This window comes from Eptesicus fuscus, chromosome 16 (assembly GCF_027574615.1).
Source record: "Eptesicus fuscus isolate TK198812 chromosome 16, DD_ASM_mEF_20220401, whole genome shotgun sequence".
In the NCBI taxonomy this organism is placed as follows: Eukaryota; Metazoa; Chordata; class Mammalia; order Chiroptera; family Vespertilionidae; genus Eptesicus; species Eptesicus fuscus.
Window position 1 is genome coordinate 44,728,876 of NC_072488.1, and position 25,408 is coordinate 44,754,283.

Here is a 25,408-nt window from a genome sequence, read left to right on the forward strand (position 1 = left end):
TCGTTTTGTTTTTTGCTTTTGCCTGATGGAGTGATATAAGTATTTCTAAACAATCTGAGACTTTATTAGGCATGCATCCTGCCCTAATCTCCCTCATTATTTTCTAATTATTTCCTTCATGTCACTTATAATTTATTAAAATATTAGATTATTTATTTATTTATTTAGTATGCTGCTTACTTACTATATATCTTTCTCTTAAGGAGAGGTACTTTTCTTTGTAGTTCACTGATATATCCCAAGAATCTTGATCACTACCTGGCACTTGAAGGCACTCAGTATTTGTTCATTGAATTAATAAATATTTTCTTATTAATTGTTCTGATTTTTATCTCCTTAGCTCAGCCATCACTGTTGCCATATAAGCCTTCTGGTAGTACGAATATGTACTATGTTCCACAATTAAGTCAAAGTCCTTCATCTGTGGATTCCAAATCGAAGAGGACCTTTGTTCCACAATTAAGTCAAAGTCCTTCATCTGTGGATTCCAAATCGAAGAGGACCTTTGTTCCACAATTAGGTCAAAGTCCTTCATCTATGGATTCCAAATCGAAGAGGGGCTATGTTCCAAAATTAGGTCAAATTCCTTCATCTATGGATTCCAAATCAGACACCACCATTGAGAGCTCACACTCAGGTATTATTCAGAATTATTTAAAATTTTATTTTTTTGCTCCCTAACTGGATTGGCTCAATGGATAGAGCGCAGCCCGCAGACTGAAGGGTCCCGGGTTCAATTCTGGTCAAGGGCACATACGTTGGTTGCAGGTTTTCCGGCCCTGGTTGGGGTGCATCCAGGAGGCAACCAATTGATGTGTCTCTCTCACATCGATGTTTCTCTTTGTCTCTCCCTCTCCCTTCTACTCTCTCTAAAAATTAATGGAAAAATATCTTCAGTTGAGAATTAAGAAAATAAAATTTTATATTTTGAAATTTTATTTGTGGACTGGCTAGTTAATTCTGGAATGACATGAAAGCTCAATGGTATTTAATCTTTCAGTGAAATATGGAGTTTTTCATGCCTCCATCTTTGGTTCAGATAGGTGAGGTGAGTTATTTGGTCAGATATATTATGTATACTTAAACATTTAATAACTATTTGATGAAGAAAATTGTATGGACGTTTGTTTGAGTTAGTATACTCTGTTTAGGTCAGAATTTTCCAAATTTTCTCTATTCACAGAGCCCTTAATGTTTTGGTGATTTTTTTTCCTCATCATTATGTGAAACACATATAAAATAAGTATTTTTTTCAAATAGGGAGTAAGTTATTAGGGCACATATACTTGTTGTTTTGACCTAACAACTTAATAAGCAAAAATATTAAGTATAAATAAAAATGTTAGGCATTTCTTTGTGGTTTTGCTTTTTGAAAGAAAATACTCTTTTCATAAATAACCATAATTACTTACTAATGAGATGTGCAATTGCTAAGGCACTGCACACCATCTCAAACCTTCAGACGAAATTGGATATAACATCATATTTCCTGCTTTTATTACAGAAACTGTAATTCAGGTTTGTAAAGACACAACAGCATTGAAATGAATGTTGTAGCACTATCTAGTATTGAAACTTTACCTTGAGCTAGGAGTTTGTGTAGGTCTATACCAGGTAGCAAATATCATTGTTGTTTCCCTAGAATTTTTAAATATCCTGCATCACTCCTTTGAGATCACCCCAGGGCAACTGCAGATTTAGAAAATTCTCCTTTGGTGACTTTAAAGTAATGATACTTAGTTGCTGTGCTGTGAGGTTTTGATTGATGGGATAACATTTTGAATGGTACACAGGAGATGAGTTGGTTCAGTTTAAATATAAATTGTTTTTTTCATGATTTGTCAGTAGACATCTTTAAATGTGCAGAAATTACACAGAAAGGATAAATTGTTCTGGTCTTAGGCAGATTTGTTTAAAAAAAATATTGATTCTGAGAGAGGAAGGGAGAGGGAAAGAGATAGAAACATCAATTGGCTGCCTCCTACACGCCCCCTACTGGGGATTCAGTGGACAGCCCCAGCACATTCCCTGGCTGGGAATCAACTGGGGACCTCCTGCGCTTAAGCAGATTTCTTTTTGGTTAATTTTGAGAGGACAAAAATAGTATCCAATGGTAATTGAGTCAAAATCCCTGGTGCCACTGAAAAAAGAACCACATAAATACTTATCAAATACTAGACTTGATTACTAAGCCTTTAGTTAGAAACTGGAAGAAATGTCCATTACTTGCAAGTCTGTGATTTTAAAAACACATTTAATGGCTACTAGAAATAAAACAAGCTGACTTAATTGATTGTTGGTAGGAAAATCATTTATTTCTTATCACTTTAAGCCCCCTACTTCAGAAGACAGGATGTCTGTATCAACAGAAATCTGATCAGTTTTCCCAATACTTTTTGAGGCTTCTAGTGTCCTGCTATTCATTCACATACATAACTAGTCCATCTAGTTGAAGACATTAACTTTGAGGAAAATTGGACAGTGGTGGGAGGAGAATGACTCAGGTGGGATGGTGCATTATATCCTGAGAAATGTTTTTCTCCATCTTTTTGAGAGTGAGGGAATTGAGAATAGAAAACAATACTTTCTTAGACCAGTAGAGTTACTCTAGATAAGTGGTTGTCAAACTGCGGCTCTCGAGCCACATGCGGCTCTTTGGCCCCTTGAGTGTGGTTCTTCCACAAAATACCATGGCCTGGGCAAGTCTATTTTGAAGAAGTGGCATTAGAAGAAGTTTAAGTTTTAAAATTTTGGCTCTCAAAAGAAATTTCAATCGTACTGTTGATATTTGGCTCTGTTGACTAATGAGTTTGCCGACCAATGCTCTAGATGAAAGCCTAGGAATTGTTCTAATAGCCATTGTTTATTAATGTGTTGTGAATCTATAAATATGAGAGAGATCCAATTATAGTTTGGGGCCAAGGACAAGTCATGCATTATTGTTAGCAAATATTTGAGCCAAATAGATTTCTCCTTAATTGAACTCATAAAATTGAACTTATAAAAATCTTTAGAAAAAAAATACAGATAAGGCAAAGGTAACATCCCAAAGAAAGAGGTAGATGTTAGAAATTTACTTATTAGAACTAGTACCATTCATAAACAGTAAAAGACTTTAAAACAAAAATTATTATTAGAGACAAGGTCACTTTATAGTCATAATAGAGTCAATCCATAAACAAGAAGATAAAACAGTTGTAAGTGTATATGCACCTAGCAACAGAGTCCTAAATACAAAAAGAAAAAAAACCCACAAGAAATATTTCAAACCAGTTCAAAAAGTCATGTATTTTTTAATTCCATTATATGAAATTTGCAGAATGAGGAAGTTTGTATAAACAGAAGGTAGATTACTGATTGCCAGGAGTTGTGGGAGAGGGGGAAATGAGAATTATTTGCTGATGTATACAGGGTTTCTTTTTGGGATGACAAAAATGTTCTGTAATTAGCAGCATTGGTTGTGAACTGAATTGTATACTTACTAGAGGCCCGGTGCATGATATTTGTGCATGGGGGGCAAGGTTGTCCCTCAGCCAAGCCTGCACCCTCTCCAATCTGGGACCCCTTGAGGGATGTCCGACTGCCTGGACAGTCAGACATCCCTCTCACAATCCAGGACTGCTGGTTCCCAACTACTTGCCTACCTGATTGCCCCTAACCACTTATGCCTGCCAGCCTGATCAACACCTAACTGCTCCCCTGCTTGCCCGATTGCCCCTACCTTTCCTCCCCTGCCATCCTAGACACCCCTACCTTCCCTCCCCTGTTGGCATGGTTGCCCCTAACTGTCCTCCGCTGCAAGCCTAATCGCCCCCAATCGGGCCCTCCCCTACTGGCCCGATTGCCCCTAACTGCCCTCCCTTGCCAGCCTGGTTGCCCTCAACTGCTCTCCCCTGCAGGCCTGGTCGCCCCTAACTGTTCTCCCTTTTGGCCTGGTTGCCCCCAACTGCCCTCCCCTGCTGGCCCAGTCACCCCTAACTTCCCTCCCTTGCAAGCCTGGTTGACCCTAACTGTCCTCCTCTGCAGGCCTGGTCGCCCCCAACTGCCCTCCCCTGCCGGCCATCTTGTGGTGGCCATCTTGTGTCCACATGGGGGTGGCAATCTTATGTATTGGAGTGATGGTCAGTTTGCATATTACCTCTTTATTATATAGGATTTAAATGTTATGTGAATTCTCAATTCAAAAAAAATGGGGAGAAGAAATGAACAATGAAGAAAAGACTACCCGAAAATGTAAAGATTTGGTAGTAGATTTAGAATACATTTTGCAGGCAATGAAGAGTAAAATTAATGTGAAGGAAATTGAATTGGTGATGAGGACAAACTTGAAAAATTTTCTAAAAATACAGAGAGAATAAAATGAAGATGATGAAAAAGAAGACTAGAGACATAAGAATCACAGCTAACTAAACCAAACCAAGAATTCTATCTATAGCTGAAGAAGTAAGCAGAACAATGTGAACAAAAGTAATATGAAAGACTTAATAGAGGAAAACTTACTCTCCTGAAAAAGGGAACACAGTATGCAGATTGAAAGTTATACAGATACAGTCAAAGTGAGTAGAAAGAGACTGACATACATACTAGGAAAAGATTTTGAGTTGGAAAAGAAAAAAATTATATAAACATACGTAGTTGTCTTTTTAATAAAAGGTTGTATAGTTAAGGGCACAGAATTTAGTCATATGGGATTTACAATGCTAAAATGCAACAGATAAATGGAGCAAAATATGTATTTATATAATTATATAATTCAGGAATATATGAACCCAAATGCATATTCATTAAGCAGTATGGCAATGAGAAGACATTTTCACGAATATACAGGAAGTACAAAATATATTCTACCTCCATCCCATCTTGAAAAATTCACTTGGAGATTTACCCAGCTGAAGAGATGGATCAAAATGAAGAGTTTAAGAATGAAAGGTGGTAGTGCTGAGTGTGCAATTGTGTGCTGCAGGCAGTATGTATGCTCTGTTTATCTAGAAGTAGTTGTGAGGAGAGTGACCCCCATGTATAGTTGTTTGTATTATACCATAATATATAATAACGTATTTTTTGTAATTAAGGAAGGAATTGTTCTGATTTCTTAAAAAAAAAAAATGCTATAAGGACTAGCTTTGTCCTGAATGCTAGAATCTGAAGCTCAGAAGAAAGGTCTCAGATATATATATATATATATATTTGTTGGCCATCCTATATAATGAGAGGAATATGCTAATTATTCGTTATGTCTTGAGGCGTAACGACCAACTGCAAAATGACCATATCACGGATCTGCAGGAGGGTGGGGCAGCGAATTATAAGCGGGTGGCGAAAAGCTACAGGAGGGGGCAGGGCAGCAAAATATGGGGGGCGTTGGGGAAGCTACAGGAGGGTGGGGCAGCTGGCAGACAGCTACAGGAGGGCAGCAGAGCTACTGGTGCACGGATTCGTGTGCAGGGCTACTTAGTCCACATATAAATAGTGTTCCATACATTGGTAGTCTGTGATTTTACCCAGGATTTAAAGAAAGCTCAGTTCTGACCCTTTGAGGAACTCTGACAATGAGAGATTTGGTAGAAGAAAAGATACTAGCACTTTCCCAGAGAGATAGGGAGCAAACCCGAGAAAGTGATGCCACAGAAACTGAGAAGATCCAAATATAATCAGTACTGTGGCCAGTAAGGCTTCATAGGATCCTTGCAATCTGTTTTGAAAAATTTTTCATGGCTTATTAATATTTGTATTGTACTGATGATACTGATACTTACCCAGCATTTATTACATTTACATTCTAAGTGCTCATACAATGTATGAAGTACAGAATTCCAGATTAGAAAGAAAACACATTTTTGTAGAAGACATTTCTAAAGTTACTACAGACTCCTGTATGTCCAGAGATAATTCTTTCACCACTTATATTTGGCATAGATAAGCTTCTCTTATCAAGAGATATAGGAACATTAAACATTTTTAATAAAATTAGTTTCAAATTTTGTGTTTCTTAATTCATAAGAGGTTCCTTTCAATGTTTTGTCCCTTGTATTGTCAGGTTAATCTTCCTAAAATGTAGCTAATTATATTTTCCTTTATTTAAGAAATCTTGATGTTACATTTTATATACAAAAAAATTCGGGATTTTTAGCTTGGGATTCCATGCCCTGCTCAATTTTGCTTCAAAGAATTATTTTTTAATATTTCCCATCACTCTCTTTAATGTATTTTATAACCCAGGCTGAGCACAGATGTGTCTGCTTCTTATATACTTTTTGCTTTCCTGCCTCCTTGTCTACTAATGCTGTAACCTCTGCCTAAAATGTCTTTATTTCCTTCCTCTGTGATTTTCAAACAGCCTACTTATTTTCCAAGATACAATCTAATTTCACCTTCCTCTGAAAACCTTCCTGAGCTGGAAATTGTCTCCTTTCTTAACTATTGGTCCACTTTATATGTCTTTTCTTATGTCGTTTTTTTCTCCACCTTGTATTGTTACAATTTAGTTTACATGTCTGACACCTTCTGTTTGACATCACCTTCTGATTAATGTACTACACTCCCATTGTAGTGCTTTTTTTTTTAAACTGGTTTAAGAGGTAAATTTTTGTCTTTCTTCAACTTAATGGCTATATTTGTGTTGATTGTACTACTGTCCCATTTTTCTTAGGATCCAATGATGCCATTGCTCCAGATTTCCCGGCTCAGGTGCTAGGCACAAGAGATGATGACCTGGAATCCCCTGTTAATATTAAACATAAAGAGGGGATCTATAGTAAGAGGGCAGTAACTAAGGCATCCTCATCAAAGGGGGAAAAAAACATTCAGAAAGATAATGCAGGTAACTGAATTGGCTTTGTATGTTTTATGGCTTCTTTCTTTTACCCCCTCTTCATCCTAAAGGAAAATATTGTTCAGTCTTGATCTTGTTCTCCTTTGTTATATAAACTTTTTTCCTTAGCTATCTTAATGGGTATGTAGAAAAAGGTAAAATATTTTTAAATGCTTCAAAGATTTTTGAAACCTGTAAACTTTTTAAAAAATATTTTTATTGATTTCAGAGAGGAAGGGAGAGGGAGAGAAACATCAATGATGAGAATCATTGATTGGCTGTCTCCTGCACGCCCCCTACTGGTTTATAGTAAAAATAAAGTTTAAGATACTCTATATCAGTGGTCGGCAAACCAAGGCTCATGAGTCATATGCAGCTCTTCACCCCCTTGAGTGTGGCTCTTGCACAAAATACCACGTGCGGGCGCGCACGTACAGTGCGATTGAAACTTCGTGGCCCATGCGCAGAAGTCAGTTTTCGGCTCTCAAAAGAAATTTCAATCGTTGTACTGTTGATATTTGGCTCTGTTGACTAATGAGTTTGCTGACCATTGCTCTGTGTATACAACTGAGCCACACCAGCTGGGCTGTAAACTTCATTTTTACTATGGAAAATAAAATATGTTGTAACTTTTGAAATGAAATAATATCCAATTGAATATGTTTTTGAGACTAGAATCCATCGGAAATCTTGATTAAATTGTCTGATGAGTTTATCTGTCAAATGATTCAAAATAGTGGAAATTTAATAGACAGATAACTCTATGATCCTACTGACAAACAGCTGAGGATGGGGAGGATCTGGAAAATTTAGCAGAGAACAAAGTGATAGAACTAAGGGAATTTTTTCAGACATCTGCACAAAGTACTTGCCAACCATCATCCACTCAGGCTGCATTTGGTAAGGATGATGTATTGGAAATAAAGTTTGGCTCTATTACCTAAGGGGCCTCAAAACATCCCACCTATTCTAGGGGTCTGCTAATAATATTGTTGGTCTGCTTTTAAACTTTGCATCCTAAGGAAAAGTCCTCCTGGTTTAATCCTATATACTCATTTCACCATGGGAAAAGTTCAACCTCAGAACCTTTTACCTTAAGGGCTTACAAAGAAAAGGGGACATGTCTGCCTAAAGAAATAGTGACCTACGTATAATAGCTAAGTGAGCACATAAACTATACCAGAAATAAAAGTCTCAGTGGAAGTGTTGGAATATAAAAGTGAGAAAATCTCTTAGAAAATAGAACTTAAAACAAAGGGAAAAGAAAGAAAATATAAGAAAATTCAAGATTGGCTTAAAAGTTTCAACATCAAAAAAACAGGTGTTCTGAAGAGATAATAAAGAATCAGAGCCATATATATTAATGTGAATAAATCCCCAAGTCATAATATTAAGTGAAAAAGGCATGTTTAAAGGACATAGAGTATTATACTATTTATATAAAGTTTAAAGATATGCAAAACAATCCTTACATTGTTGATTAATTCATACAATATAGTAAAAAAAAAATCCTTAAGATTGATAAACTCTAAATTCAGTATAAATGTTGCTATTAAAAAGAAAGAGAATGGCATAATTGAGGCTTTATACACAGAATCATTATCATCATTATTTTATAATGTTTTATTTTTTTAAGCTCTGTGGTAGACATATTGGTGTTCATTATGTTATGCTTTAGTAATCTATTGTCTTTCTGATTTCTTTGTTGAAAAATACTTATACTTAGAAATAGCAAATGAATTTCTTGTCAACCCGTTGTAAAGGCATGTAACCATTATTAACTGTTGACTGTTATCTTAGTTGTATTGGTGATTTTTTAAATGTATTTATGAACATATTAGTTTGCACTTACGTTTTCTCATATGATAAAAAAAATAGAGCTGATTTTAAAAGACCAGTAAGGTAGGTAAATTTCTATCAAATATTACCAAGAAAAACAGAAATAGAAATATTAGACAAGTTTAAAAGGGTGTAACTTACTACTTGAAAAATTATATGATACTCTATATAAAATGTACATGATATAAGTGTATTTCTAGGACTATATGAAATATCAAAATTGGCTCTATAAGTAACATAAACTTGGAGTAAGCCAAAGAACTTGAAAGGATTGTTCAACTATACTTTTCTACTTTGAGAAAGATACCTGATCTAGAGTTTTTTCTTTACTGTTGTATCAAACCACAAGGAACAGATTTTATTTAACCCATTGTTGTACAAAGAAAAATACGGAAAGCTTTCTTGAAAATTCATGTCATAAACCCACCATTACTGTCATAGCTTTTACATGGTAGGGCCTAAGAGGTGCTTTTTCCTGAGAGATATATATAAAGAGGTTTGGGGGTTTTTGGGGGGGGGGCCGGGGGGAAGAGGATGGGTTAGGGTTACATGACATTTGTGTTTATTATCTTTTCCTTCTCTGTGGTGTTAAATGATGTCATTATTTCAGATGTTCAAGTACTTGTCACTGGAAATGAGAACCACTCAGACAAAAAACAGAAAAGGAAGATCTACACTAAAAAGGCAGTGACTAAGCCTGCACAACCTGAAAAAATAGAATTCTTGCAGAAAGATACTGGAGGTAGATAAACTGGGTTATCTGCATGTTATTTTCTTCTGGCCTTCTAAAATGAGAAAAGACCGAACAGTATGCTCTGTTCTTTACTTTGTTCTCTTCAGCCTTCTGCTGTCTTGCTCACATGTGAAATAAGATATTAGCTGTAATTTTTGTTATACATTGACAGGTATAAAACCAGGTGTTTAATAAAACATTTTTAAAGCTCCTTGAGACATTGCTGGAGAACTTTGTGAATGTAGTACACAAATTAATTTCATTGGCATAAATTCAAGTAATGGACTTTTTTAAAAAAATCAGTTCCTTGAAATGCTGACTTTGTAATACCATTGTACATAAGTCTATGTTTTAGGAATTTAGCTTGTTTACTTTCTTAACTACCTATCCAGTTAATTTACTTTAGTGGGACTATGCTGATTAAAAATGCTGATTAATAATAGTGTGTTTAAGTTAGGATTAGTTTTGGCTCTGAGAGATGAAAAAACAAAATATAATAACATTGGTTTAAGGAAGGCAGAAAATTGTTTTTTTCTTATAAAAATCCAGAGTGTCAGGGAACAAAACTTTTTCTCTATTGCTCTCACGTTTTTAGCCTTCATTCTCGTGTAGTAACCATCTGGCTCATATTCCAGCCAGCAGAAAGAAAGAAAGGAACAGAAAAAAGCATATTCCTTCTTTAAAATACTTCTCAATAGTTACATGTATTATTTCCCTTCCATTCTATTGGACAGACTTAGTCACATGGTTCCACCAAGCTATGTTACCACTGAGGCTGGGAAATAATCTTTATTCTGGTAAATGTATGCCCAGCTAAGTTGGGGTTCTATTTTAAAGGAAAATGGATTTCAGAGGACAGCTGACAGTCTGCCACAATGTAAACAAACATATTTTGGAGCATAGTTAGCCACCTGTCTTTAATTGTGTATTAGTGTTTTTTTTGTGTGTGTTTTTTTCAAATTTGTATTGTATTCTGGTCAACATTTCAAAAATTTATATCCTTTTTGAATGTTTTGATCATGTTAATCTCCTAATCAAAAAGTTTTCATTGCCCTTAAGAATAAAATCTTAACTTTTAGCATAGTCTTTCAGAACAATAGAATCAGCTACCAAAAAACTTTTCAAATGCTAATTTTCACCTGTTTTCCTTATAAATTCTGTAGTCAAATAAACAATATCCTTGCTCTATTTCTTAGATTTTTTTTTTGTTTTCCTGACTTCATTCTTTCTTATATAGTCACCTCTGCCTAAAATGGCCTCTCTTTCCATTTCTGTGTGTATTCCAGCTCACCTATCTTTTAACATCAAGCTTAGTTAACTTTACTCCAGAGCTCTTGCATGATCCTCCTAGCTGGAATTAGTTTTTCTTCCTTTGAGTACTTATACTTCTTTATCTGTCTTTCTCTATGGTGTAATTCTTTTACTTTGTATGATATCTATGTGTGTGTTTTTAATTCCAATTTAGAACAACAGTTTCTAAACACATCCCTGATTGATCTTTTTCTTTCTTCTTCAACACCAACAATAATGCTTTTCATAATAAATGCTGGAGAGGTATTTTAAAATATTTTTTTGTCAACTTCCTGTCTGGATAGGGTGTTAATTACCCTTTCTTAGATTCCAGTGATGCTGTTGCTGCGGAGGTCGCAGCTCAACATGACAGAAAGATTGAAAGCCTACCAGACACTAAAGCCTTTAAGCAGAAAGAGGCGATCCCTAATAAGAGGACATTCCCTAAGGAAGCCTGGTCAGAAGATAAGGAATCCTTGCAGATAGATATTGAAGGTAATGGGATTGGGATGTATGTGTGTGGGGAGAGAGAGATGCTATGTCTATTTCCTTTTATCTTGATGAGAATATAGCCTCATGATTTAAACATCCATTTTTTCCTTTTTTTTATTTTGTAAATTACTTCAGTGCTACTTTGTCCCTGTGGGGATGGATGGATGGATGGATGGATGGATGGATGGATGGATGGATAGATGATAGATAGATAGATAGATAGATAGATAGATAGATAGATAGATTTGTAAAATAACTGTTACTTTTGAGAAAAGATATTGGCAACTTGGGAACAAAATTATACATAAATACCTAAGGCTGATAGTATTAACCTGTGAAATATCATGTGTTAGTACTGACACAGGGAAAAACCTAAAGGTATTCCAGAAGATTGTAACAAAGACAGAAAAACCTCAGTACAAACTTTTTAAAAATTACAATAAAGAGCCAAAAATTACAATAAAGACTCATGGCCCCCTTTTGAGTCTAACAAAAGAAAGGCATAGAGGACACAGCCATTACTACCTGGCTGTCAAACTTTACCTCTTAGAAGAAGATAGAACAGTACCCAGATAAGGAAAGAAAGGAGTCAATGAGCTATATCTATCCATATTACATTCCAAAAATAGTTCAGGTGTAGCTGTTCACATCACAAATGTATAAGATAAATGATTTCCACAAGGGTGCCAAGATTACATAGTGGGGAAGAAACATTCTCTTCAGCAAATGGTGTTGGAAAACTGATATCTATATGCAAAAGAACGAAGTTGGATACTTTTACCACATATAAAAACTAATTCAAAATGAATCAAAGATCTAAACATCAAAGCTAAAGTTATAAAACTGTTAGCAGAAAGCATAGGGGAAAAACTCCATGGCCTTGATATGGCAGTGATTTCTTGGATATGACCCCAAAAGCACAGGCAACAAAAGCAAAAAAATATACACACAAGAAGAAAAGTAACTGCACTACCGGGTGAGGCCACGCGCCCCTGGGTCCGGGTGAAGCTGGATCCCGGGTCTGGGTGAGGCTGCGCGCCCCTGGGTCTGGGAGAGGCCACGTGCCCCTGGGTCCGGGTGAGGCCACGTGCCCCTGGGTCCGGGTGAGGCCGTGTGCCCCTGGATCCAGGTGAGGCTGGGTCCCGGGTCCGGGTGAGGCCGCGCGCACCTGAGTCCGGGTGAAGCCGTGCCCCTGGGTCCGGCCGAGACCAAACCAGAGGGAGTCGGACCTGCATTACCACCATTTGTCCACCATCCAGAGCTGAAAAGTCAGTGCCGACATGTACACATAAGGAACTGGTGGACATTGAAATTGGGTCTCGAAAGAACTGTTGGTCCAGAAAGAAACTCACTACAGACTGATTCATTTGCCTGTCAGCATAACTATTATTGCTCGTCTCACATTCAGTTCTTATAAGTATATTTCTAGTGACACATGATCTCGCTCATCTAGGGGAAATGACGAACAACATAGACTGATGAACAAGAACAGAACCAGAAACAAGGAGGCATCGATCGGACTATCGGGCCTCAGAGGGAGGGTAAGGGAGGGTGGGGGGACGGGGGAGAGATCAACCAAAGGACTTGTGTGCATGCATACGAGCCTAACCAATGGTTAGGGTCAACAGGGGGGTTGGGGCATCCATGGCGAGGGGTGTGGGATGGGAATGGGGGGATGAGGACAAATATGTGACACCTTAATCAATAAAGAATTAAAAAAAAGAAAAGTAACTGCACTAGATGATAAAGACTGAAGTGGACCTCTTTCTTAATGTCCAGTGTCCTTTGTCTTAAAATTTGGTGCAATGTGTAAAAAAAAAAAAAAAAAAGGCAAAAAATAAATTATACTTCCATCAAATTAAAAACTGCATCAAAGGACACATCAATAGAGTAAAAAGGCAGCCTATGAAATGGGAGGAAATATTTGTAAATCATGATAAGTGCTTAATATCCAGCTTATATGTAGAACTTCTATAATTCAACAACAACAGAGAAAACCAGTTTTTAAAAGGGCACAAAGGACTTAAATAGTTCTCCCAAGAAGACATATGAATGACTAGTAAATACGTGAAGAGATGCTCAATATCACTAATCAGAGAAATACCAATTAAAATCACAATGAGATACCATTTCACACCCATTAGGGTGGCCACTATCAGAACAGAAAATAACAACTATAGGCAAGCATGCAGAGAGATAGAAACTGTTGTACACTGTTGGTGGAATTTAGAAGGGTGCAGCCATTGTGGAAAATAGTATGGACGTTCCTCAAAAATTTAAAAATAGAATTGGCATATGATCCAGCAATCCCACTTCTGGGTATATATCTAAAAAAAAAAAAAAACCAAAGCAGATCTTACAGATATCTGCACACCTATGTTCAGCTCAGCATTATCCACATTAAATAAGATATGAAAACAATCCAAATGTCCATCAACAGGTGAATAGATAAAGGAAGTGCTAACATGGTGCAATATATAGATCTTATAACATAGAACACATACTTGAAACCTGTTCATGTTGACCAATGCCAGCCCAATAAATTTAATAATAAAAAAACTCTTGAGGTTTTCTTTAAAACTGAAAGTGTGCTAAAAAAAAAAAAGTTAAGTTTTATACAGCCTTAAAAAGGAAGGAAATCCTGTCACAAGCTACAGCATAAATGAACCTCAGTGACATTGTGCTAAGTGAAATAAGACAGTCACAAAAGAAAAGAAAACAAGCCCATGCTATATAGCTGAAAATAAAATAATTCAGAAGGGTTGAAAAATAAAAGGAAAAGTAGAGTCATGAAAAATATGGAGACATATTAATATAGGTGAGATTAAATTAAAAGTGTTACAGGAATGAAGGAGTGATGTTTTTATACTGATTTGCAATCCACAATGAGGTTATAACATAAATCTTTAAACAGGAAATAGCATAAAATATATAAAACAAAACTGGGAGCATCATCAGTAAGGAAGTTTATATTGCCTTATAAAAAAAATGAAGTTGTAGAATTATATGAAAATAACTCTTATGGCCCTAGCTGGTTTGGCTCAATCTGGGGACTGAAGGGTCCCAGGTTTGATTCCAGTCAAGGGCACATGCCTGGGTTGTGGGCTCAATCCCCAGTAAGTGGGTGTGCAGGAGGCAGCCAGTCAATGATTCTCTCTCGTCATTGATGTTTCTCTCTCTCTCTCTCTCCCTTCCTCTCTGAAATCAATAAAAATATATTTTATTTTATTTTTTTAAATATATTTTATTGATTTTTTACAGAGAGGAAGAGAGAGGGATAGAGAGCCAGAAACATCGATGAGAGAGAAACATCGATCAGCTGCCTCCTGCACACCCCCTATTGGGGATGTGCCCGCAACCAAGGTACATGCCCTTGACTGGAATCGAACCTGGGACCTTTCAGTCCGCAGGCCGATGCTCTATCCACTGAGCCAAACCGGTTTCGGCAATAAAAATATATTTAAAAAAAAAGAAAATAACTCTTATGATATATTGTTAGGCAAAAGATGCTAGGGAGAAAATGCAAAACTGTCCACAAACTGTCCTAAAACCTGGAGGACCTTCAAGAAGAAATGGACAAGACAGAATAGTAGTAAGAAGTTTGAACATACATACTTACCTCATACTAGATCGTTGAAATGAAGTTATTTTTATTTTATTTTTTAAAAATATTTTTTTTATTGATTTCAGAGAGAAAGGGAGAGGGAGAGAGAGATAGAAATGAGAGAATTATTAAATCAGCCACTTCCTGCATGCCTCCTACTGGGGATCAAGCCCACAACCCAGGCATGTGCCCCAATCGTGAATCGAACCTGAACTCTTGGTTCAGAGATTGATGCTCAATCACTGAGCCATGCCGGCCAGGCTGAAATTTTTAAAAAGCATAGTTAAAAAAAATCATCTGGGAATAATGCAAATAATAAGGTTGATTTAATAGCTATGTGTAAATGTTTGTACACTTAAAAAAGACACAAGGTGTCCTTTAAAGAGTAAAGATTTTTAACTTTGATGAAGCCTAATTTACTTTTTCTTTTGTTGCTTGTGCTCTTGGTGTCTTATCTACCAGTCCTTTTCCAAATTGAAGGTAATATAGATTTACTTCTATGTTTTTTCTTAATATTTTCTAGTTTTAGCTTTACATTTAGCTCTTTGATCTATTTTTTTAAAATAAATCTTTATTGTACAGATTATTACAGATGTTCCTCTTTTTCCCCCCCCCCATACTTCCCCTCCACCTGATTTCCCACCCCACCCATGCCCTCACCCCCCACCACTGTCTTTATCCATAGGTGTAAGACCTTTGTCCAGTCTCTTCTCACACCCTTCAGACCCCCTTCCCCCTGAGAATTGTCAGTCCACTCCCTTTCTATGTCCCTGATTCCCTTATATTCACCAGTCCATTCTGTTCTTCAGACTTTTTATTCACTTGCTTTTTAGATTCACTTGTTGGTAGGTATGTATTTGATGTCTTTTTGTTGTTCATAATTTTTATCTTTGCCTTTTTCTTCTTCTTCCTCTTCTTAAAGAATACCCTTCAGCATTTCATGTAATCCTGGTTTGGTGGTGATGAACTCCTTTAGCTTTTTCTTGTCTGTGAAGCTCTTTATCTGCCCTTCAATTCTGAATGATAGCTTTGCTGGGTAGAGTAATCTTGGTTGTAGGTTCTTGCCATTCATCACTTTGAATATTTCTTGCCACTCCCTTCTGGCCTGCATAGTTTCTGTTAAGAAATCATCTGACAGTCGTATGGGTACTCCCTTGTAGGTAACTAACTGTTTTTCTCTTGCTGCTTTCAAGATTCTCTCTTTGTCTTTTGCCCTTGGCATTTTGATTGTGATGTGTCTTGGTGTGGTCCTCTTTGGATTCCTCTTGATTGGGGTTCTGTGCGCTTCCTGAACCTATAAGTCTATTTCTTTCACCAGGTGGGGAAAGTTTTCTGTCATTTTTTCTAATAGGTTTCAATATCCTGCTCTCTCTCTTCTTCTGGCACCCCAAAAATTCGGATGTTGGTATGCTTAAAGTTGTCCCAGAGGCTCCTTACATTATCTTCATATTTTTGGATCTTTTTTTCTTTTTGGTTGGGTGGTTTCCTCATATTTTTTGTTTCTCTGGTTGGGTGTTTTTTGTTTCCTCATATTTCAGGTCTTTGATTTGTTTCTTGGGGTATGTTGATCTACAGTTGAGTTTCTGTATATTCTTTATTTCAGACAGTGTGTGCTTAATTTGTGACTAGTCCTTTTTCATTTTTTTGACATTCTCATTGAGGTCCTTGAAATCCTCACCAAGTTTCTCCAGTTTTTAGAAGATACTTGAATAACCTTATAAATGTGGTTTTGAACTCTATATCGTCCCGTAGTTTACTTTCCTCCATTTCTTTCATTCGTGACATGTTTCTGTGCCTCCGCATTTTGGCTGCTTCCCTGTGTTGATGGAGCGGCTTTGTGTTGTAGGTGACCTATAGGGCTAGTAGCTCAGCCTCCCCAATTACCTGAGGTGGACGGTCTTGGTACACCCCTTTATGAGCTGAGTGCAAAGTCTTGTTTAGTTAAGCCTTGATTGCTGTTGGTACACTGGGAGGAATTGTCCTCCAGGCCAATTGGCTGTGGGGACCCGCTGTGTTTATAACTGCTGCGCTGGAGACATGCTTCTGGTGCAGGACTTGTTTCAGTGGGGCTTTGGTGCTCTCTGAGTCTGCCTCCTGACTGTGTCACTTACGGATGTGAGGAATTGAGGTCTGTGTCTCACACTGACCACTAGGTTCACTGGCTTCTGGATCTCCAATGGGGTGCAGGTCAGCTACTGTCTGAGGCCACCCTATAGGAGCTACAGGAGAATTCCAGTCTTCTCCTCCCTGCTTGGGATTTGGAGATTTTGGAGCTGTCTGAACTGGTTGCTAGGTTAAGCGGCACTCCATTCATATGCAAAAGCCGCTGCTTGGGGCTTGGGTGAGTTTGTAGGTTGTGTGGGGCGGGGTCTCAGGACATCACTAGGCTAGGGCGTGGCAAACAGCACTGGCTGGCAGCCAGCCTTCCCACGTCTCCAACCACGACCCCGCATCTCACACCCCAGCGCCGCAAACAATTATTCCTTTGCACAGCTCTGCAAGCAAGCCACCCTCACTTTCCGACCCAATGGCAAACAGTCCAGAGACAGAGAGGCATCGAGGATGCTTCTCCCCGTAGGAGTTTGGGTCCCACGCGTTTCCCCTCGGTTTGAAGAAAGCAACGCCCGCCGCCAGCTGGGTTCCACCACCAGCCCATATCGTGCGCGCGCCCCAGTACCTCAGTTTTTCAGCATTTATGTCCTGAACGCTCCTCTCTCCCTCCATCTAGTTGTGGAGCTTCCTTTCAGCCAGCCCTCCCGTGGCTCTGGGTAACAGAGGTTTTGTCTTTTAGTTGTAGCTTTGAAATTGTTGTGCACGGCTGCAGATTAGATGTTTATCTACGCCGCCATTTTGGGTTCTCTCATTGATCTATTTTTGTTAATGTTTTGTATATATGGTGTGAGGTAAAGGTACAACTTCATTATTTTCCATGTGGATATCCAGCTGTCCCAGCACCAGTTGTTAAAAAGGACTGTTCCTTTCTCATTGAATGAGCTTGACACACTTATTGAAAATCAGTTGACCATAGATGTATGGGTTTATTTATGGGCTCTCAATTCTATTCTGTTGCTCTACATGTCTATCCTTGCTGAATGTTGCTTGGTAGTAGTAAGCTTTGACATTGAAAGTGTGAATCCTTCAACTTTGTCCTTTTTATGGTGCTATTCTGGATCTCTTACACTTGCACATGAATTTTGGAATCAGCTTGGCAATTACTACAAAGAAACCAGCTAGGTTCTGATAGGGATTGTGTTAAATCTATGATCAGTGTGGTGATATTGCCTTCTTAATATTATCTTCCAGTCCATGAACATGAGATGTTTTCCATTCATTTAGATGTCCTTTAATTTCTTTTCACAGTGTTTTGTAGTTTTTCAAAGTAGAAGTTTTACACTTCTTTTCTTATATCTATTCCTAAATATTTTATTTTTTATGCTATTGTGAATTAAATGGTGTTTTATTTTGTTTTTAGTTTAACTGCAGTGTATGATAATGCAGTTGATTTTTTAAATATTTTTATCCTGCAATCATGCTGAACTCATTTATCAGTTCTAATAGATTTTTAATGTATTCTTAGAATTTTCTAGATACAAGATCTTGATATCTGTGAATATAGTTTTACTTCTTTCTTTGTAATCCACATGCCTCCCCCCCACCTGCCTAATTGTTGTGGCTAACACCTCAAGTACAATGTTAAATAGAAGTGGCAAAAGCAGACATCTTTATATATTCCTGTTTAGGAAGCAGACATTCTGTCTTTCATAAGTGAGTATGATTTTAGTGTGTGTTTTTCATGGAAGCCTTTTATCAGATTGAGGAAGTTACCTCTATTCCTAGTTTGTTGAGTGTTCTTATTAAGAAAGGGGTTAGATTTTGTCAAATGCTTTTTCTATGTCTCAGGTTATCAAATGAGTGGGGTTTTTTATGTTTTGGGGTAACTTTGGTTAATAAAATTACATAGGTTTCAGAAGTACAATTCTATAATATATCATGTGTATATCGTATTGTGTTAAGCCAAACTTGCATTTATGGGGTAAATCCCACTTCGTCATGCTGTATAATTCTTTTTATATGTTGCTAGATTTCATTTGCTAATATTTTGATGAGGATTTTTGTGTTTATATTTGTAAGAGCTGTTGACTTGTAGTTTTCTGGTGATGTCTTTGTTGGGTTTTATCATCAGGGTAGCACTGGCCTCATAAAATGAATTTGAAAAATCAGTATTCTTTAAATGTTTAATAAAATTCAGGGGTGAAACCATCTGCGCCTGGACTTTTCTTTGTAGGTAATTTTTTATTACTATTTCAAATTCTTCACTTGCCTTAGGTCTTTTCAGATTGTGTCTACTTCTTGAGTCTGTTTCAGTAGTTTGTGGCTTTCTAGGAAGGGGATGTGTTCATTATATCTAAATTATCTAATTTAGCTCATAGTATTCCTTTATAATCCTTTTTATTTCAGTAAATAAATAAGGTTTATTTATTGGTAATAATGGTCCCTCTTTCATTTTGGATATAAGTCTTCTCATTTTTTTCTTGGTCAGTCTAACTAAAAGTTTGTTGATTTTTTTTTTTTTAATCTTTTCAGAGAACCAGCCTTTGTTTTCTATTATTTTTCTCTTTTTAAAATTCTCTACTTCATGAATTTCCACCTTAATTTTTATGATTGCCTTCCTTCTGTTTGCTTTAGTTTTAGTTTATTCTTTTCCTAGTGTCTTAAGATAAAGTTTAGGCTTCTTTACTTGATCTTTCTTCTTTCTTGATACAGGCATATTCAACTATAAATTTCCCTTTTAGCTTTAGGTGCATCTCATGAGTTTATTGCCATTTATTACAAAGTATTTTCTGGTTTCTCTTTTGATTTCTTCTTTAACTCATAAGTTATTTAGGAATGTTTTATTTAATTTCTACATATCTGAGTTTTCCAAATTTTATTCTGCTGTTGATTTCTAATTGCATTCTGTTGCGGTTGGGGAGCATATTTTGTTATTATTTCTATCCTTTTAAGTTTATTCTCTTGCCTGATTGCTCTGAATAGGACTTCCAGAACTGTGTTGAAAAAGAGTGGGCATCCTTTTCTTGTTCCTGATTTTAAAGAAAAGTTTTCCGTTTTTCATCATTGAGTATGATATTGGCTGAGGGTTTGTGATATATGGTATTTATTATGTTAAGGTACTTTTTCTTCTGTACTCATTTTATTGAGGGTTTGATCATAAATGGATATTGTGTCTTAACAAATACCCTGACCGGGAATGGAACCACCAAGCCATACTGGCTGGGTTATTTTTTTTTTTTTTAAGTTGTTACTTTTTTTTTTTATTGTGGTGAAATACACATAACAAAATTTATGGGTTTAACCATTTTGTAGTGTACAGTTCAGTGACATTAAGTACATTCATATAGTTGTACAACCATCACCTCCATCCGTATCCAGAATTACTTCATCTTCTCAAACTGAAATTCTATCCCCATCAAACACTAACTTCCCCTACCCCCCCTTCCTCCTGGCCCCTAGCATCACCATTCTAGTCTCTGTTCCAGTGAATTTGCCTCTTCTATCTACTTTATATAAGTGGAATCATACAATGTTATCCTTTTGTGTCTGGCTTACTTCTCTCAGCACAATGTCTTCAAGGTCCATCTACATTGAGCATGTGTTGTCAGGATTTCCTTTTTTTTTTTAATATATATATTTTTTATTATTAATAGTATTACAGATATCTCCCATTTTCCCCTCCTACCCGGCTATTTTTTAAAAATTAATTTTAGAGAGAGGAAAGGGGGGAGAGAGAGAGAAACATTGATTTGTTGTCTCACTGATTTTTTTGGTGTTCTTTTAAAAAATTTTTTCATTGGCTTCAGAGAGGAAGGGAGAGAGAAAGAGATAGAAACATCATTGATGAGAGAGAATCATTGATCGGCTGCCTCCTGAAGGCCCCACACTGGGGATCGAGCCCGCTACCCGGGCATGTGCCCTTAACCAGAATCGAACCTAGGACCCTTCCGTTCACAGGATGACACTGTCCACTGAACCAAACCAGCTAGGGCTGTTGTCTCACTTATTTATGCACTCATTGGTTGATTCTTATATGTGCCCTGAACAGGGATCAAACCCACAATCTTGGTATATTGGGATGATGCTCTAACCAACTTAGCTACCTAGCCAGGGCAGATTGTCTCTTTATACTTAGACATAAAAGCAGATTTCGCTGAAACCGGTTTGGCTCAGTGGATGGAGCGTCGGCCTGCGGACTCAAGGGTCCCAGGTTCGATTCCGGTCAAGGGCATGTACCTTGGTTGCCGGCACATCCCCAGCAGGGGGTGTGCAAGAGGCAGCTGATCGATGTTTCTAACTCTCTATCCCTCTCCTTTCCTCTCTGTAAAAAATCAATAAAATATATTTTAAAAAAAAAAAAAAGCAGATTTCATGTGTCTTACTGTGTTCTGGGGAAATTGCCTTAGGAATTATGAGTATTTAATAAAAGCCTTCGTTGTCAGTAATCTATGGTGTAGGTGAAAAGGATCCTGTGATTAAAAGTGTTACTTTGTTGCATGCATGTATATTTCTTTGTTTCTACCTATAACTTGGAACACCAAAAATATATATGGATCCTATATTACTATTTACATTTGGGGGTTATGATTGTTAGATATTACTACATCTAAAAATGCCCATTTTGACATAGAAAGACTGTCAAAAAGTGAATCTGGAGGATGGTAAATTTTGTATTAGGTATATTTTACCACAGTAAACAAAATTGGAGGAAAAAATGTGAAGATGGCTCACAGAAAGAAATTTTAAGAGGCTCTAGAACATGTAAAGAGTTTTTCTTTTTTATCCCACGCATTTAATTTCTGATAATGAAAATGAATTATCAGGTTTCTTAGCTGAAAGAGGGGTTAGTAAGGCATATCTCTCAGTTTTATCAACATGATTGAATAAAAAGGGGAAAAATATAAAGAGAGCACTGATCCTAATACCCCACACAGAGCAAACAGTTAGTGCAAAGCAGCTGCTGTTATAAGGACTAAAGCTCCTTTCTCAAGGTCACCCAGCCAGTTTGTGATAGAGTCCTACCAGAATCCAGGTCTTCTGACCCTGTGTCTCTTAAATGTTTACCGTGCTAGGCTAGCCACTAGGCACAAGGCATAAATTCTTTGTTCAGGCAGTGAATTTTCTGAAACTTTATATAAACTGTTCTTTCCTTTTTCTTCTGTTTCTAAAGAATTTAGTGTGAATACTATTTCTAAAGGCAATGAAAATATTTTGAAAGTCCTTCAAAAATTTTTTTTTTTCTCCTTTTCAGAGTCCAGTTCGGAATTTGAAAATACTACCCATTCTGTGTTCAGGTCAGCCAAGTTTTACTTTCATCATCCAGTGCACCTACCAAGTGATCGAGACTTTTGCCATGAATCCTTAGGGAGAAGTGTTTTCATGGGGCATTCTTGGAAAGATTTCTTCCAGCATCATCCAGACAAACACCATATTTGTCTTCCTCCCTCTTATCAAAATGAGGAAAAGACAGAATGTACTAGAATAGAGAGCCTCCGTATCAATGTAAACTTGGGAAACAAAGAAATGATACATCCTACTAAAAGTCAGGCTGGAGATTATACAAAATGTGACAAACAGATTAATGATCAAAAAAAGGATCGTAAGGTCACCCCAGAGCCCACGACTCAGCACATTACAAGTTTGAATGAACTCTGGAACAAGTATCAGGAGCGACAGAAGCAACAGAAATCTCTCGAGTGCAGGGGTGGAAAAGAACTATCCTTGGTGGAGCGACTTGATCGTTTGGCTAAACTTCTTCAGAATCCTATCACACATTCTCTTTGGCCCTCAGAAAGTACACAGGATGATAGTAGAGGGCAGCGAGATACTAAGGAATGGAATGGTAGACAGCAACAGAGAAACAAGCTTCAGAAAAAGAAGCGGTATAAAAGTTTGGAGAAATGCCATAAAAACATAGGAGATCTTAAAAAAAACAAGGTGCTTTCTACTCATCAAGCTGGAAGGTCCAATCAGATTAAAATTGAACAGGTTAAATTTGATAAATATATTCTGAGAAAACAGCCAAATTTTTGTTATATAAACAATACTTCTTCAGATTCTAGACCCTCAGAGGAGAGTGAGCTGCTCACAGATACTGCCACCAACATCCTTTCCACCACAACTTCTCCTGTGGAATCAGATATATTGACCCAAACAGATAAAGAAGTGACTTTGCATGAAAGGAGCAGCTCTCTTTCCACCATTGACACTGCCCGATTGATCCAGGCTTTTGGCCATGAAAGAGTTTGTTTGTCACCCAGGAGAGTTAAATTATACAGCAGCATCACCGACCATCAGAGGAGATACATTGAGAAGCGGAGCAAGAACAAGAAGAAAGCATTGAGTTATCCCCAAATGACTTCTGAACACACCAGAAGGAAGCACATCCAGGTACATGGCTACAAATTGCATCTGGCAATGTGACTGCCTTTTTCATGGACTTTTTAGTTAAGCTTTGCACACAGGTGGAAAAAAGCCATTTGCCCTTTCCTCACTATAATATTCCTTACCAACTGGAAAAGAGTGAGAAAGTGTAGTACAGTGTTATTGTGAGTTGTCATTCTTTTCATCAACACTCATTTACAAATTATCCTTTGGATGAAGGGCTTTGCTGCTAACTGCTTCAGAATCTACAAAGTATATCCCTGGCACCGGTGAGCTTTTAGTTTAGAATGACCTCCATTCTGAACAATATTGCCTGGGTTTTTTTAATTTGTTTTTTGTTGATTTATTTCTCCCTGTCTTTCAAGACATTTTTAGTTGCTTTTAAACACACACACACACACACACACACTATACTATGATTTTTTAAAAGGAAATAAAGAATTTGAATGAAAGAAAATTATGTAAGCCAGAGAGGGGTGAGCTACAACATGACTTTTATAAATAAATGAAGATTTGTGAGTTATGGGAAGACAAGTTGATGCTAGAGAGAGATAAAATGTACCTTGTAGATACGGTTGTGAGTCACAAATTTTGCTTTTTTTTCTACCAGTTAGTATTGCTGGAATTTTGTGATCAATCACAAGTCTATAATATAAAAACAAACTGAATTTTCAAAAACACTACATATCTCTGGTACTAAAACCTAAAAGAAATTTACTCATCTGTCCTCATAAAGAAGGAACCACGGTGTAATAGAGTCCTCAGCAGCATCCTTACAGTAGTTTCAGTAATAATGCCTGTAAGGCTAACATGACCTTAATATAGTGTTCAGCAAAAACATCCCACAAAGGGTCAACACGTACTTTAACCCAAGAATAAAATTTAGTGTGCCCAGAGAAGTGCTTTATAAAGAGTGATGCTTGCAAAATGGTTCTTTGTAGTATAGAAAAAAAAAAGATTAGATTTATTTTTTCTCAAACTTCAAAAATTTACATTTTATATATGTTTATATTATACTAGAGGCCCAGTGCATTAATTCATGCACAGGTGGGGTCCCTTGGCCTGCTGGCAATCAGGACCAGTCGGGGCCAGCTGGCTGGTAGGGAGGGACTGCGGGAAGTTGGCTGGCCACTAGAGGTTGGCTGTGGAAACACACTGACGATCAGGGAGCAGCTCCTGCGTTGTGTCTGCCTCCTGGTGGTCATTTGGTCACTTAGGCTTTTATATACATAGGTGAGTACAGTAATAACATAATTTATAAATACAGGGTGAGGCAAAAGTAGGTTTACAGTTGTGAGTACATGAAAGTTTACTCCTTTATTATTTTCTAGTTATTGCATTTTCTGTATAAACAACTGTAAATTTAATTTTGCCCCACACTGCAAATATCTACTTTGGTAATTTATGCTCAAAAATATTGCCTGGCCAGTTAGTTGAGTGTCATCCCATACCTCAAAACGGTTGCGGGTTCAATTCCCCATCAGGGCATATATCTAGGTTGCCAATTAGTTCCCCAGTTAAGGCACATAAGGGAGGCAACCTATTGATGTTCCTCTCATACATCAATGTTTCTCTCTCAAACTGCTTCAGAATCTGCAAAGTATATGCCTGGCACCTGGGAGCTTTTAGTTTAGAATGACCTCCATTCTAACCAATATTGCCTGGGGGTTTTTGTTGTTGTTGTTGTTGTTGTTGTTGATACATTTCTCCCTGTCTTTCAAGACATTTTGAGTTGCTTTTAAACACACACACAAAATAAAAAATATGATTTTTTTAAAGGAAATATAGAGTGAAAGAAAATTATGGAAGCCAGAGAGAGGTAAGCTACAACATGACTTTTAAAAATAAATGAAGAGCCGAAACCGGTTTGGCTCAGTGGATAGAGCGTCGGCCTGCGGACTGAAGGGTCCTGGGTTCGATTCCGGTCTGGGGCATGTACATTGGTTGCGGGCGCATCCCCAGTGGGGGGTGTGCAGGAGGCAGCTGATCGATGTTTCTCTCTCATCGATCTTTCTGACTCTCTATCCCTCTCCCTTCCTCTCTGTAAAAAATCAATAAAATATATTTTAAAAAAAATAAAAATAAAAAAATAAATGAAGAAATGTGAGTGATCGGAAGACAAGTTGATGCTCTCTCTCTCAAATCAGTTTTTAAAAATATCCTTGGGTAAAGATTAAAATACATGTATATTTTTTTCCTGTAG

General features: G+C 37.2%; 1 protein-coding gene and 1 non-coding gene across 6 annotated transcripts in view; both read left to right on the forward strand.

Annotated features, from left to right (window-relative positions):
• ALMS1 (ALMS1 centrosome and basal body associated protein) overlaps positions 1 to 25,408 on the forward strand; it is a 147,212-nt gene that overhangs the window by 86,770 nt on the left and 35,034 nt on the right. For 4 of the 5 annotated variants that reach the window (XM_054728593.1, XM_054728595.1, XM_054728596.1 and 1 more), the window contains 5 exons: positions 341 to 637; positions 6,650 to 6,820; positions 9,261 to 9,392; positions 11,001 to 11,168; positions 22,073 to 23,211. In XM_054728593.1, the coding sequence (XP_054584568.1) occupies positions 341 to 637; positions 6,650 to 6,820; positions 9,261 to 9,392; positions 11,001 to 11,168; positions 22,073 to 23,211 (1,907 nt within the window). Of the gene's footprint in view, positions 1 to 340; positions 638 to 6,649; positions 6,821 to 9,260; positions 9,393 to 10,978; positions 11,169 to 22,072; positions 23,212 to 25,408 lie in introns of those variants that run through there. The other variant, XM_054728597.1, reaches the window with a different exon arrangement.
• On the forward strand, positions 12,860 to 12,976 carry LOC114233736 (small nucleolar RNA SNORA81). Its single transcript, XR_003619888.1, has one exon. It is a non-coding gene; the product is annotated as a small nucleolar RNA SNORA81 (small nucleolar RNA).